Raw genomic sequence first — 14,104 nt, forward strand, 5'->3', positions numbered from 1 at the left:
AGAAAAGGGGCATTTGTCATTTTCTAATATCCACTGTTTTCTAAAATCTCTTCTAAAATATGATCAATGCCATTATCTCCTTTGTCATGCAGCAATTTTAGCAATCTTATAAGAAATTCTACATGCCATTTAAAGCTGGCTTTTGGAAAGCTGTGTTACGTCAGTCCTGCAACAAATACAGCATTTCTAGAGCCCCATGATTTTAATGTCACCTATTCTTTCAAAATCTGCAGATTTCCAGGAGCTGCTCCTGTGGAGAGTATGAACTTGAAAATACCTTATGCAAATTTTCAACATGGACAGACCTGCAAGTTTGTGAAATCCCAGATTCTAAGTGGTCCTTTTAGGAAAGCCAGTCAACTTGCCTATATATGGTGCTTGTGTACCATAAAATAAATTCACCTATGATGTTATTACCAATCCATGTAACATGTTTGTACATGCATGCAGGGCAGGACATACTTGTGAGTGGAATGTTGTTGTGTGAAAAAAGTCCTGTGGGTGAGATGGAGAGACTGGAAGGCCAAGGGTGGTTTGGGAGGACCTGGCAAATTGCTCTGGCTGAGAAACCAACTCACCATAGCAAATCAATTACATACATACATAATTTTATCTGTATCCGCTTTTCCACAGTGCAAACCGTGCCACAGGTGGCTTTCAGCATTCTACATAGCAAAAGTAGTCACAAACAATTAAAACATTTTAAAAATACACAATTAAACTGAACATATTCCACATAAATCACAATAGCTAAAATAAAATTACAAAAACCCAAATAACCCTGCTGTTTAGGGAAGTTTTCAATGTATGATGTTTTATTGTGTTTTTAAGATTCTGTTGGGAGCTGCCCAGAGTGGGCAGGGTATAAATATATTCTTATTCTTATTATATTAAAAGCAAATACCACTTCAGCCTCACGTTCCTTATTTTGACCAGATACACATACTTGATTTGTAGTATTAATTGTGTTGTAATCTTCCATCTTTCACCATCTATCTCCCTCTTAACCATTGGTCAATAACACAAATCTTGGTTGATGGGTTGTTGTTTTTCTCTTTATTACAACTTTTGCTATAAAAGCGAAATGAAAACGTTTTGAAAAACCATTTGTGATTGCATTATCAAGTAGGAAATTAAAAGGGAATCTTAAATATGAACTCTTTTGGAGCTACTACGAGAGAGACCACTTCAGGTGGTGGTTCCAAGTTGCCATGACGTGAAGGAGAATCACATAGCTCTGCTGTTACTGCTGGCTAACACTTCCACTTTGCTCCTACCGAGGCCACTGCAATGTTGTGCCACTTTTCCTGCAGAAACTATTGAGAGAAAAGGCCCACCGAGGGCCAAAGGGCCTCCAGAAATGGCACATTGCTTCTAGATAGCTATATTGTACTGGATAAAGTTAAGCGAGAAACCACCAGTCCATCAGAGCTGACAAGCCCCATGGCCTCTCTAGGGTCAGATGTTACGGACTGTGACAATGCAGCAGGATGCACTCAAACTCAAGCTATTCCTTTTTTTTTTGTGCAAAGCACTTCTGTTTCTGTACAGTGGTACAGTGGTACCTCGCAAGACGAATGCCTCGCAAGACGGAAAACTCGCAAGATGAAAGGGTTTTTGGTTTTCTGAGTTGCTTCGCAAGACGATTTTCCCTATGGGCTTGCTTCGCAAGACGGAAACGTCTTGCAAGTTTGTTTCTTTTTTCTTAAAACCGTTAATACAATTGCGACTTGACTTCGAGGAGCAACTCATAGCATGCGGTGTGGTAGCCTTTTTTGAGGTTTTTGAAGACTCTGGTGATTTTTGAAGCTTTTCCAAAACTTTTCCGACACCGTGCTTCGCAAGACAAAAAAATCACAAGACAAAAAACTCGCGGAACGAATTAATTTTGTCTTGCGAGGCACCACTGTACCTCGGGTTAAGTACTTAATTCGTTCCGGAAGTCTGTACTTAACCTGAAACTGTTCTTAACCTGAAGCACCACTTTAGCCTCCTGCTGCTGCCGCGCTGTAAGAGCACAATTTCTGTTCTCATCCTGAAGCAAAGTTCTTAACCTGAAGCACTATTTCTGGGTTAGCGGAGTCTGTAACCTGAAGTGTATGTAATCCGAGGTACCACTGTAATAATCTTAGCCTTTATTTAAATAGCCGATGCAACAAGCACCCGGGAATAATCAAGAAAGGTGATCTGATAAATCACCGTAAATACTACTTTGTTCAAAGGGAACACAGAGAACTCCAAGACGTCTTTTCGTTCTCCTACATGTTAGGCTATAGTTGCTTCGGAAATAAACTGCAACTCCAGCGCACAGATTTGGCAGCCATTTCCCCACACTTTCTCTTGTGAACTGCTCTGGGATCTTTGGATGAAGGGTGGTAAACAAATTAAAAAAAAATATTATTATTATTATTACTAATACCCTTGTGCATTTTAACACACAAGCATGGATAGTAATGAAAACCAGAAGAAAAACAGGAGCAGACTCTTCTCTTTCCCTCAGAAGAAAGGCTATCCATGCTGTAAAAGCAACAGGATGCCATCGTGATTAATCAGTCCGCTCTTAGTTCTCTCTGGACGGCCCTATTAACAGTTTTGTTCCAGCTTGTTTATACCACACTGACAGGACTTCAAGATGGTGTTCTTGAAGAGCTGCTGGTTTTTCACTGAAACGAAGAATAAGTGGGAACGGGGTGGGTAATAATTTAACCATGAAAAAACAAACTCCTAGATTACCTCACGTTCTGCAGAAATGGCGATTGTGTTACAAATAAGGGCTACAAAATAGGAAATAACATAGTGGATAATCACTGGCAAGGTTTTCGTTTGCAGAACAAGAAACTAGGAAGTGTGATAAAATCTTGCACACGCACACACAAAATAATGAGGTTAAAACACACACACACAGAGTGAGGCTCACACCATGAACAAAAAGATGGAGAAAGGGAAAAGGATTTATCCTCATGATGAGAGTTGTTATGAGGTTTGAGGGCATGGCAGACTGTGTTCAGAGAATTGTCGCTACCAATACGGTTTTATAGTCGAAGGTTAATCCAAGCTGACCTGACGACAAGATAAAATTAAGCTATGTTCTGTTACTCAAACACCTTTTACCGTATTTTTCGCTCTATAACACGCACCCGGCCATAACATGCACATTAGAGGAGGAAAATCCGTAGGCATGCCACCCGTAGGCATTCCCTCCATAACACGCACAGACATTTCCCCTTACTTTTTAGGAGGAAAAAAGTGAGTGTTATGGTGCAAAAAATACGGTAATTTAGCCCATTGGAAACCTTTTAAAATAATTTTTTCTTCCCGCTGATTTTATTGGCAGCATCATTCCATGTGCCTACCACGTATTACCCCAACGGGCCATGCTGCAATGCGACTTTCCCCCAACGTTGATAACAATTTGATATTTTCAGTTCTTGGAAGCCCCCGAAAACCACATCCCAACTTCGCCCTCCCTGCCTCCAGCACTAGGTCCACGCGACTGCTTCTTCCTCCGCCTCTAATCCTCCTTTGTTTGGGCACTTTGTAGCTCCCAGCGGTTCTTATTTTCTCAGGTTTGCTTTTGTTCCTGTGCTCTCCTGAATGCCTCTTCACAGCTTCTCCTGGCCCCTTTTCCATCACCTTTTCCCATCAGCTCTGGCTCTTCATCCGCAGCCAGCATCCTCACCTTCCCCTCTCTGCCCCATGTCTCCAGGCCCTTGTTGCTTTTCTCTCTTTGTTTCCTTTGATCTCTTTTCTCCGACTCTCTTCATTGACTTGGTTCAGCCCTCCCTGCCTCTTTATTTTAATCAGAACATTCTTTTATTTTTTTCCCCCTTTGGTGTTAATCAAAAGCAGTAATTTCTTTCTCCGACACCTTTTTCTGAACTGCACCCTCCATAAGCCATCCTGCCTTCATACTAATTGAAGGAGGCACTATTACCAGTATTACAAATGAAGGAGAGGGAAAAAGCAGAAGATAATGTCGCTTGTGGATGCGTGTGTAAGGGCAAGGCAATAATCTGTAAAGCATTGCATGCACCCTCCTTACAAAGTTGCAGATCTTTTATTTAAAAGAAAGAAAAAGCTCCGTTCAGTCCCCGCAACACACACTTAAAACAGGAATGTGGTTACCAGCATCTCCCACCTTCCTGACACTGACGACTCCCCTTAGCTGTTCTTGACATTTTGAACCAAGGCACCAATGCAGGTTATCTCCTGAATGGCAAAGATCACTTCCCTTTCATTACTGGCAAAAGAAGCAGGTGTCAATTGTCTTTCTTCCCCTACCCTGCAACAGGGCACAATTTAGGGAGGATAGCAGGGAATCATCTATTTATATGAAAGCAAATCCACATTATTGTGTTCTGGCCACCCCACCCCACCCCCCACATTCTGTCACACCACAATGTGACCAAGAGACAGAACCAAGGTACAGTTCCAGTTTTTGGCTTCCTTGGCTCTTAATTATTTCCAGTGAACTCCATGAGACAAAAGAAACAAATAGTTTCTGGGGTTTGTGGCGTGGGTACAAATCTGAATTTCCCTTCCCTCCTTCTTAGGCCTTGTAAGCCGTGTTCAATTCAGAGGAGGAGGAGAAGGAGGGCACCATTTCAACAGCAGGCCTTACCCTGTTCCTAGCTCTGCCTGAGGAACCGACGTCAGTGATGGATGGGGGAGGAAAAGTCGGGCAGTAGGTGACTCCAAACCACAGGACTTTAAATGCAGTTCCCCTGGGATGCTAAGAGCTATTGCTGGATCGCCCAGTGGCAATTATATTTCAGACGCCTCACTGAAATGCCTCTGCAAATGCACAAACCCCAGCTGAGTGGGAACTCTTCCAGCAGTAGGAGCACTAGCCAAAATAACAGCCATGTTCATGTGCTCAAAGTGTGGCGTTTTGGTGCAGCTCACAGCACATGGTCTGCATGAAGCAGTGCCAGGCTCAATCCCAGGCATCTAGAGTTGCAAAGGATCTCATGTGGCAGGGCAGGGAAAGACGGCGATCTTGGAGAATTACAGCAAGGTCAGAATGCACCATGTGAGACTAGTTGGATTAATGATCTGACACAGCGAGTCAGTTCCATATGCCTCGTATGTATGTAACTTGTTCCAAAGCCTGCATATTCTATTGCTCTCTAATTGGCATGCAACGACTGCTAAGTTTACATCTGCTGCACAGAAAACCATTCCTGCTGTAAGGCTGTCAGTTTGCGGAGCCGCTCTCTTCCCAATATCCTTAAGAGAAGCGCTGGTGAATCAGAGATATTTTAAGGCCATGGACCATCCAGTTGCATGGGAAGTATCCAGTTACAACGAGTAGGCAGACACAATGGGCAGCACTTTAATTGCTAGGTCATGGGAACCGAGAAGAGGAAGTGAGAGACAGACAAACAGGGGAAGGGAGCCCCGAAGGAAGCTTGCCTGATACCCCTTCTTCCTACCTCCTTCGCAGGTCTTCGGCCACTGCTGCTCTGCAGCTGAACAAATAGGCTCGGAGGGATTTCAGCTGCTGTCTCAGACGGACCACTGTTGTCAGTGGCTCAACATGTCTATACAGCATCGGGTTTTCCTGCTGGATGTCAATCAGGGGCTCTTCATACACATATTCCAGGAACTCTTTGGCTTGCTTTGATACCTAGAAAAGGGGTGGGGGTGGGGGAAATCCATTAAGCTTAGCTCAGCCTCTAATAAAACCTCTAAATGCTCACGGGCAATCGATACTATCTCCTCAGCGGTGTTATACTAGTTACGCTAAAGTGTTCTGAGGTTGTAATACAACCTAATTTACCCAAATGGCTCAAGGGACATCTTTATGCATCTGTATTACTGGGTGCCTGGATAGCACTTGGAAGGCTAGTTGGATGCTTGAAATGCTATTCGATATACCGTCATGAAGAGACAGAGGCTACGGGGGTGGAAACAACTGAATTCAGATATTCAGCTAACCTAGATTCAATTACTGGAAGCTTCTACAGAACATACTGAACACACACACACACACACACACACACACACACACACTGACTTGAAGTGTGCATATGAATAGCAGATTCTGCAGAACCTAATCTAACCGCACTGGCAAAGCCTGGATAAAATACAGTATATGCTGGATCAAAGCTCTCTCATTACCAGACCTATATACTGTTCTTGCACTAGAAAGGCACTGGGGCTGGAGAGCTGTTTTAATTCAGCTCGTGTCCGTCCTCTGATCCTAGTATCTGCCCATAAATGTTTCTATGTGAATGCAAAATAAGAGGCTCCTGTAGGTTTTGAGGCATTCCACCCTTGAAACTAACCAGACAACTGAGGAAGACTATTACAGTGGTGCCCCGCAAGACGAATGCCTCGCAAGACGGAAAACTCGCTAGACGAAAGAGTTTTCCGTTTTGGAGGTGCTTCGCAAAATGAATTTCCTATGGGCTTGCTTCGCAAGACGACAATGTCTTGCGAGTTCCTGCTGGTTCCCCCCCCCTTTTTCTAAGCCACTAAGCCACTTATCAGCTGATCTGATCAGCAGATAAGCCGCTAAAAGCCGCTAATAGCGCTAATCCGCTAATCTGTCAATGGGCTTGCTTCGCAAGACGAAAAAACCGCTAGACGAAGAGAATCACGGAATGGATTCTTTTCGTCTTGCGAGGCACCACTGTAACTTTTATTACCACCCTGCCCACTCCCCAATGTGAGCTTTCCTTATTTTACTCAAACTCATCACAATCCTGCAAGAAAGGCAACTGTTATTTAATAGGATGAAGTACTGAAAGGCCATTCACCTGATTAAGACATTCAATGGCTCTTCATAGAGTAACCGTACAGTTGTGCGGAAGTAGTAATACAACCAACAGGAAGCACTACTTGGCAGCAATTTGTATGTGTGCCAGGCTTAAAACAACAATAATGGAGCACTGTGCTTATGTGAATTGTCACTAGGACACAATACCTGCAGTGCTGGCTCTGGGATTTTGGGGGCCTCAACATGATCTTCTAACATGGATAAGATGGGAAAGGCAAGTCAGATACTTTGTGTAAAGTGGAAAGGGGAGCTGCGGTAGTCTAGCAGGCCTCTGCTGGATTTAGGATTTAAATGCCCAACCTCCCAATCTGGAACCAGTGGGACCAGTGTGGTACGCATAACCATGCCTGATCAGATACGTGGAAAGTGTTGGTACATCCAAACCAGGCCAAAGGCCATAGCCTGATGAAGTTATACAATGAATTTCAGGGCCAAGTTGGAAATTGAATTCAGTTCTCCAAAGCCAACAATTTTGCTGGGCCCTGGAAAGCCATAATTGCAGTGTTCACAGTAAAAGCAGGATGACTTTCACTCCGCAAGCCCCCTGGAAGCTGTCTGGATCTATTGAACAACTTTATTTTGAATCGTACAGTGGTACCTCAGGTTAAGTACCTAATTCGTTCCGGAGGTCTGTTCTTAACCTGAAACTGTGCTTAACCTAAAGCACCACTTTAGCTAATGGGGCCTCCCGCTGCCGCCGCGCCGCCGGAGCACAATTTCTGTTTTCATCCTGACACAAAGTTCTTAACCCGAGATACTATTTCTGGGTTAGCGGAGTCTGTAACCTGAAGCGCATGTAACCTGAAGCGTATGTAACCCAAGGTACCACTGTATTGGCTCTCCAGGAGAGGAAAAAGGGAAGATGTAAGAGTAACGAAGAAATAAAAGGGGAAGCCCCAGAAAAGGGATACTCAAGTGTTTAGATCAGAGCTTTCCAAACTTTTCATGTCAGTGACACGCTTTTTAGATATGCATCATTTCACGACACAGTAATTCAGTTTTACTAGCAAACTGCAGGTGAAACGAACCCCTTTCCAGGCCTGGGAGGAATGAAGGAAGCATTCGTGTGACACACCTATATACTGCAGTCGGCACACTAACGTGTCGCAACACACAATTTGGAAAGCTCTGGTTTAGATGTTATATAAGTCTTTTGCGCACCCAGAAAAAGACTGTTCCAAAGTCATCCAAAATTACCAACTCCACTGAACGCTTGGTGCTTACTCATAATTACACAGCTGTACATTTTAAGACACAGGTGGGACTGTAAAATGAATTAAAAGAGCATGGCTTTCCAGATGTTCAACAGGCTGCACTGAAACAGTCATTTGTCAGCTGCTACAATTAAACAGCAAAACGAGCCCATTTTTTCTCAGTGCTTAGAACAAAGTAACAAAACAAAACAAAAACTCACAATATACGCTAATCTTCCTGCTCACAGTTGCTTTCGCAGAAATTCCATTCAAAACAGTGAGATTTAAAGCAACTATGCATAGGACCATAATCCAGAAAGTAATAGTGTTGGTTTAAAAGGGAAAACAGAACATGCCTCTGTTTTTACTGAATTATTATTTGAAGTGCTCAGGTTTTCCCTCTTTGTTCTCTACTTGGTCCACACTTGGTCATCTGGATATGGTGGATTTTATGCAGCGTGTGGCTATGGGGTACAAAACTGAAGACCCTCTCTGAAGACACAAAATGGAATAGATTAAAGTGCTCTTCCGGACCTTTTCGGCTTTATGATATAATAAAAAAAATTAACTGCAACACTTTTGAGTTTAAGGGAAAAATCCATCAGATAATTGCTACCAAGTACTGAAATGAACAGCGGGAAGGTAAACGGCGTTCCGTGTGCGGCTCTGGCTCGCCAGAGCAGCGTTGTCACGCTGGCCACGTGACCCGGAAGTGTCTTCGGACAGCGCTGGCCCCCGGCCAATAGATGTGAGATGGGCGCACAAACCCCAGAGTCTGTCAAGACTGGCCCGTTCGGGCAGGGGTACCTTTACCTTTACCTTTACTGAAATGAACAGTGCTCAAATTAATGAAATATAATAATCCTAAGAATGAAAACTAGCTTTCCCAACACATTTTTAGGGGCAAAGTATGACCATGAGAGACTCTCTCTCATTGTTCATTTATGTATCATTTTTTTGGCAGGGCAGAGGAGTGAGGATGAAAATTAGATGCACAGAACTGAAGAACTGTTAGTTTTCTCCAAAGTTTAGGATGTACATCCTTTTATTTGGATATTGTCTCAAAATTACACATTTTGGCTTATGGATTACCTGCCTGGTCACTATGGGGCATGCTACAATTAATTCAGAAAGGTGAGGAGGCAGGCAGTAGAGAAGAATTGCTTATTTTTCCTTGCTATCCTCCTGCACTTAATTTGTGCTCTATCAGAAACTCAGCTTTGATCCAAGAGTAGGTAAAGTGCACAGCTTGGAAAATGAGATTTTGAAACTATGATAACCCAACCTCACCTGCTTGGGACCTTCTCAGAACCTTGTTCACAAGGAGCTTCAGGGACAGCAAAGGACAAGGAATACCAAGCAAAGTCAATTCTATATATAGTCAGGGCGTTGTCTCCTAAATTCTCAGACCAGCAAGTAAATTTGGCCTGAAAGCTTCTACAGGGGACAGGGAGCATCACCTGGCTCATTCTGGCCAGTTGTGTCTAAGGGTCCAGCATTGGGATAGCATGAAAAATCATGCAAGGAACATGAGGCGACATGAAAATTCCCCTAGTAGCATTATTCACACAATCCATGTATCCAAGGATGGTTGTTGTTGTTGTTGTTTAGTCGTGTCCGACTCTTCGTGACCCCATGGACCAGAGCATGCCAGGCACTCCTGTCTTCCACTGCCTCCCGCAGTTTGGTCAAACTCATGTTTGTAGCTTTGAGAACACCGTCCAACCATCTCGTCCTCTGTCATCCCCTTCTCCTTGTGCCCTCCATCTTTCCCAACATCAGGGTCTTTTCCAGGGAGTCTTCTCTTCTCATGAGGTGGCCGAAGTATTAGAGCCTCAGCTTCACGACCTGTCCTTCGAGTGAGCACTCAGGGCTGTTTTCCCTAAGAATGGAGAGGTTTGATCTTCTTGCAGTCCATGGGACTCTCCAGAGTCTCCTCCAGCACCAGAATTCAAAAGCATCCATTCTTCGGCGATCAGCCTTCTTGATGGTCCAGCTCTCAGTTCCATACATCACTACAGGGAAAACCATGGCTTTAACTATACGGACCTTTGTTGGCAAGGTCAACAAAAGGATGGAACATGAGAAAAACCCATATTTCAATCATTTTATTCCGTTTTAAAAATCAGTATTTAAATAAAGTGGAGACTCTTAACTCAGCTCTTTTCCTATCTGCTCAAAGTGCTCGACACGCAGTTCCTTTTCCATGTTATCGTACAAATCTATGAAAAGGCCAAAATGCCGCCTACATGTGCCATTCCTTTGGGCAGAAATCCCTGATTAATAGCAAGAACCGAGCCCAACTATAAACATGTTGAATAATAATTTAATCATAAAGTACTGGCAAAAAGCTTACATATGACTTCAATGGCACAGTTGCACATTCTGAAATACAGGTGGGGCCATAAAAGAAATGTAATGTTATGGTTCTCCAGATGGCTAGGATCAATAAGCTGCAATAAATGCCCCATCTATTTGTCAGCTGCTACTATTATTTTTTAAAATAAACAAGAAAGAAAATTGTCAACTGGCAGCCCCATCAGACACTTATTGTCTGAGAGAATCTGCAAAGAGAACTTCACAAATCTCAAAATTACAGAATCCTTTGAGAGAGAGAGAGAAGGGAACCTTTGCAGACATTGTTGATTTGCACTGATCTCTTACAAAAATAATACTAAAAATTGGAAGCAATAATTTGAAGATTAATAAAGACACAAAACACTTGTATGTTGTTATATAATGGTTTACCAATGGTGCTGTACACCAGTGTTTCCCAACCGGTGTTCCGCAGTACACTAGTGTGCCGCCAGATGTTGCCTGGTGTGCCGTGGGAGGGAGGCGGGCGAGTCGGGCGGCGAGAGGCGGGGCGGCGGCGGCGAGGAGAGGCCGCCCAGCGCGGGGCTCTCGCCGTCTGCCTGCCTAGCTGCCTGCCTGCCTGGCTGCCTGCCTGACGCGCAAACCCCCGGCGCAGGCGCCCCGCTTGTTGACACGGGAGGGGAGGGGGGAGAGAAAACGCGGCTGGTGCCGCTGCTCCTCGGCGGCAGCTCCTCCTCTCAGCCCGCCCTGCCTATATTTGCGCCAATCCCCGCCCACTAAAGCATTCGCGCCTCCCAATGGGAAGCCTTGCCGGGCGGTGGGCGCTGCTGCCTGAGAGTTCTGAAGCCACGCCCACTTTCCCAGAGACTGGCGGTTCTGAGGGATCCAGGGCAGGGCCGGCGCGCGCGCGCGCACTTCTTGCTGCCCGGGCGCTTGCTCTAATCCCGCCTTCCCTGGGAGGGAGGGAGGGAGGGACGGCGGTGGCCGCGAGCGTCCGGGGTGGGGCGCGCGCTGGCTCTCCCTGGCGGCCCCCGTGCCTGGCGTTCTATCAGTGCGCCTCCTCTCTCTTTCCCCACCCATCCTCCACGTGCTGCGCTCTAAGCCGGAGTTAGAAGCGAATTAGAACACGCCCCCGTGTGTGGTGTGTTTTTTTTGCTGCTCCTCTTTTTTTAGGGCTTTTTGGCGGCTTTTGGGACGGCATCGAGGGGTGGCGCCCACGCTCCTTGTGCGCCTGCCCCGGAGGCTCGCCCGCGCGGTAGTGCTAGAGGAGGAGAGAGGTGGGCATGGCGGCTGTTTTGGAGCTGTTGCTGCAGGACGAAGTGGCAGCCAGCGCTGTCGTGCGGTGGCTGAAGGCGAGCCAGAGCCCCTACACCGTGGAGGTAAAACGCGCAGCGCCGCCCTTGCTTCACCCAGCCCTCGGTTCGAGCGGGAAGTATCCGGGAAAACGGAGTTGATGCCGGCCTTCAAAACTCTGCGCTCCAAAAGGGAGGCGGGAGGAGAAAAAAACAGGTCGACCACTTGAGGTTTCCTCCTCTGGCGGGATGCTAAGTGGGAAGCTGCAGCCTTCAGGCCTGCGCTATGTGAACTCCTGAAGGGCTCTTGCGATAGCTTTTCGGAAGCCCAGGTGTATATATGTGCCCCCCTGAGGGAGCCCTTCACTGAACCTGAGAACCCTGCTGTGGAGTTGGTGGGACTGAGTTGCTGTGCGCCCTTACGAATCCTTCCCAAATGCAGCTTTAATGATTCAGAAACAAGACCTACAGAATTCGTTGGAAGTTACTATTTTTTTATTTTTTTTTACATAAGTAAAAAGTGACCTTTCCCCATCTGGCATGGTGGTGTGCCTCGAGATTTTTTTCATGAAACAAGTGTGCCTTTGCCCAAAAAAGGTTGGGAAACACTGCTGTACACCATGAAATGAAATGCACACACATACAGAATATAAATGTTGGTATTGCTTTAAAAACAAAGGGGCTTTTATCCACATATTGCAGCTATGTGAAAGAACAAGAAAATTGTGGAAAATATAGTATTACAGATATTATAAATGAAATGTGTAAAATTAAAACCAGAATTGAAGCTCTGCTTGCTGCATTTTGTATCTTGCAGAATTCAAATGCCAGTTCTGTATACAACAGATGCAGCAAACAACATTTGTTAGATTTTGGAAATGTTAAAAAGAGGCAAATAACAGAGAGAGGGTAAAGGCTTGGGATTTATTATCTCTAGTTAAATGAGCAGGTTAGCAAAAGGAAGATACAAATGATTTTGTGAAACCTGCACATTCTAACATAAATATGCTGCTCTATAAATGATTTTATAAATTAATGAGCTGTGCTATTCAGTGAGTATTATGATTATTACACTGGAAAAAGATTATTGAATGTGAATTACTGCCTGAAAGTGAATTTTTATGTTCTATGCAGAGTATTTGCGTTGTAACTGTGTTCAGGTTTTGTATATTGCCTTTTCTGGCAATTTTATTGATTCTGCATGTACAAACAACATGCAACGTAACATTCATTAACAAGCACACTCAGCTCTCCAATGTTTACATTTGGAGGGAACATTACATTTGGGTCAGCATCACTGACCCAATAGCCGATGTACTTTAGCACAACAAGTCTCTTCCAAAGCTGGCATGAGATCCAGGTGGACAAAGATCCTCTGCTGATGTATTAATGAACGTGATAAAGAGAAAACAGATGGCTTCTAAGGCTTCTCGCTCAGCTTGGCCCACAGCCAGCCTAATGCTATGGCTTAGTTTCCCCTTCAATAGAGCACGGTGCCAAATGTGTTCATACCAGTTCTCAATCGAAAAGTCTGAAGTGGTCTCCTGGTCTCAGCCACAGTCGTCCTCACAGCAACCAGAAGAAAAATTGTGAGGTCTCTGTGAGCCAAGCTGAGGCCCGAGAAGGCAGCAAGACCAGCCACAATGGCACAGACTGACGGGCGATCCTAGAATCAATCTATCTGTCTAGGTAAAGGTAAAGGGACCCCTGACCATTAGGTCCAGTCACGGACGACTCTGGGGTTGCGGGGCTCATCTTGCTTTACTGGCCGAGGGAGGTGGTGTACAGTTTCCGGGTCATGCGGCCAGCAGGACTAAGCCGCTTCTGGCGAACCAGAGCAGTGCACGGAAATGCTGTTTACCTTCCCGCCAGAGCGGTACCTACCATATTTTTTGCTCTATAAGACTCACTTTTTCCCTCCTAAAAAGTAAGGGGAAATGTGTGTGCGTCTTATAGAGTGAATGCAGGCTGCACAGCTATCCCAGAAGCCAGAACAGCAAGAGGGATTGCTGCTTTCACTGCGCAGTGATCCCTCTTGCTGTTCTGGCTTCTGAGATTCAGAATATTTTTTTCTTGTTTTCCTCCTCCAAAAACTAGGTGCGTCTTGTGGTCTGGTGCGTCTTATAGAGCGAAAAATACGGTATTTATCTACTTGCACTTTGATGTGCTTTCGAACTGCTAGGTGGACAGGAACAGGGACCGAGCAACAGGAGCTCACCCCATCGCAGGGATTCGAACTGCCGACCTTCTGATCAGCAAGCCCTAGGCTCTGTGGTTTAACCCACAGCGCCACCCACATCCTATATCTATCTATCTATCTATCTATCTATCTATCTATCTATCTATCTATCTATCTATTTTGAGAACTTGTAGCCCACTCTTCAGCCAAAAAGGCTCCCAGAGCGGCTTACATGAAATCAAAACAAGATAATCCCTACCTGCACACTTATATTCTAATAAATAAACTTTGGCTCTATCCATTCTTTTCCCGATGAAAGGACAAATTTTAAGACCACAAA

General features: G+C 44.9%; 1 protein-coding gene across 1 annotated transcript in view; it reads right to left on the reverse strand.

Moving 5' to 3' along the window:
* The window catches only part of PLEKHM3 (pleckstrin homology domain containing M3), an 86,252-nt gene that overhangs the window by 34,932 nt on the left and 37,216 nt on the right, over positions 1-14,104 (reverse strand). Inside the window, exon 5 of the mRNA XM_082238482.1 lies at positions 5,436-5,629. Coding sequence (XP_082094608.1) covers positions 5,436-5,629 — 194 coding nt within the window. The remainder of the gene's footprint in view (positions 1-5,435; positions 5,630-14,104) is intronic.

This window comes from Podarcis vaucheri (assembly GCF_965113315.1).
Source record: "Podarcis vaucheri genome assembly, chromosome: 1".
NCBI classification, from domain to species: Eukaryota; Metazoa; Chordata; class Lepidosauria; order Squamata; family Lacertidae; genus Podarcis; species Podarcis vaucheri.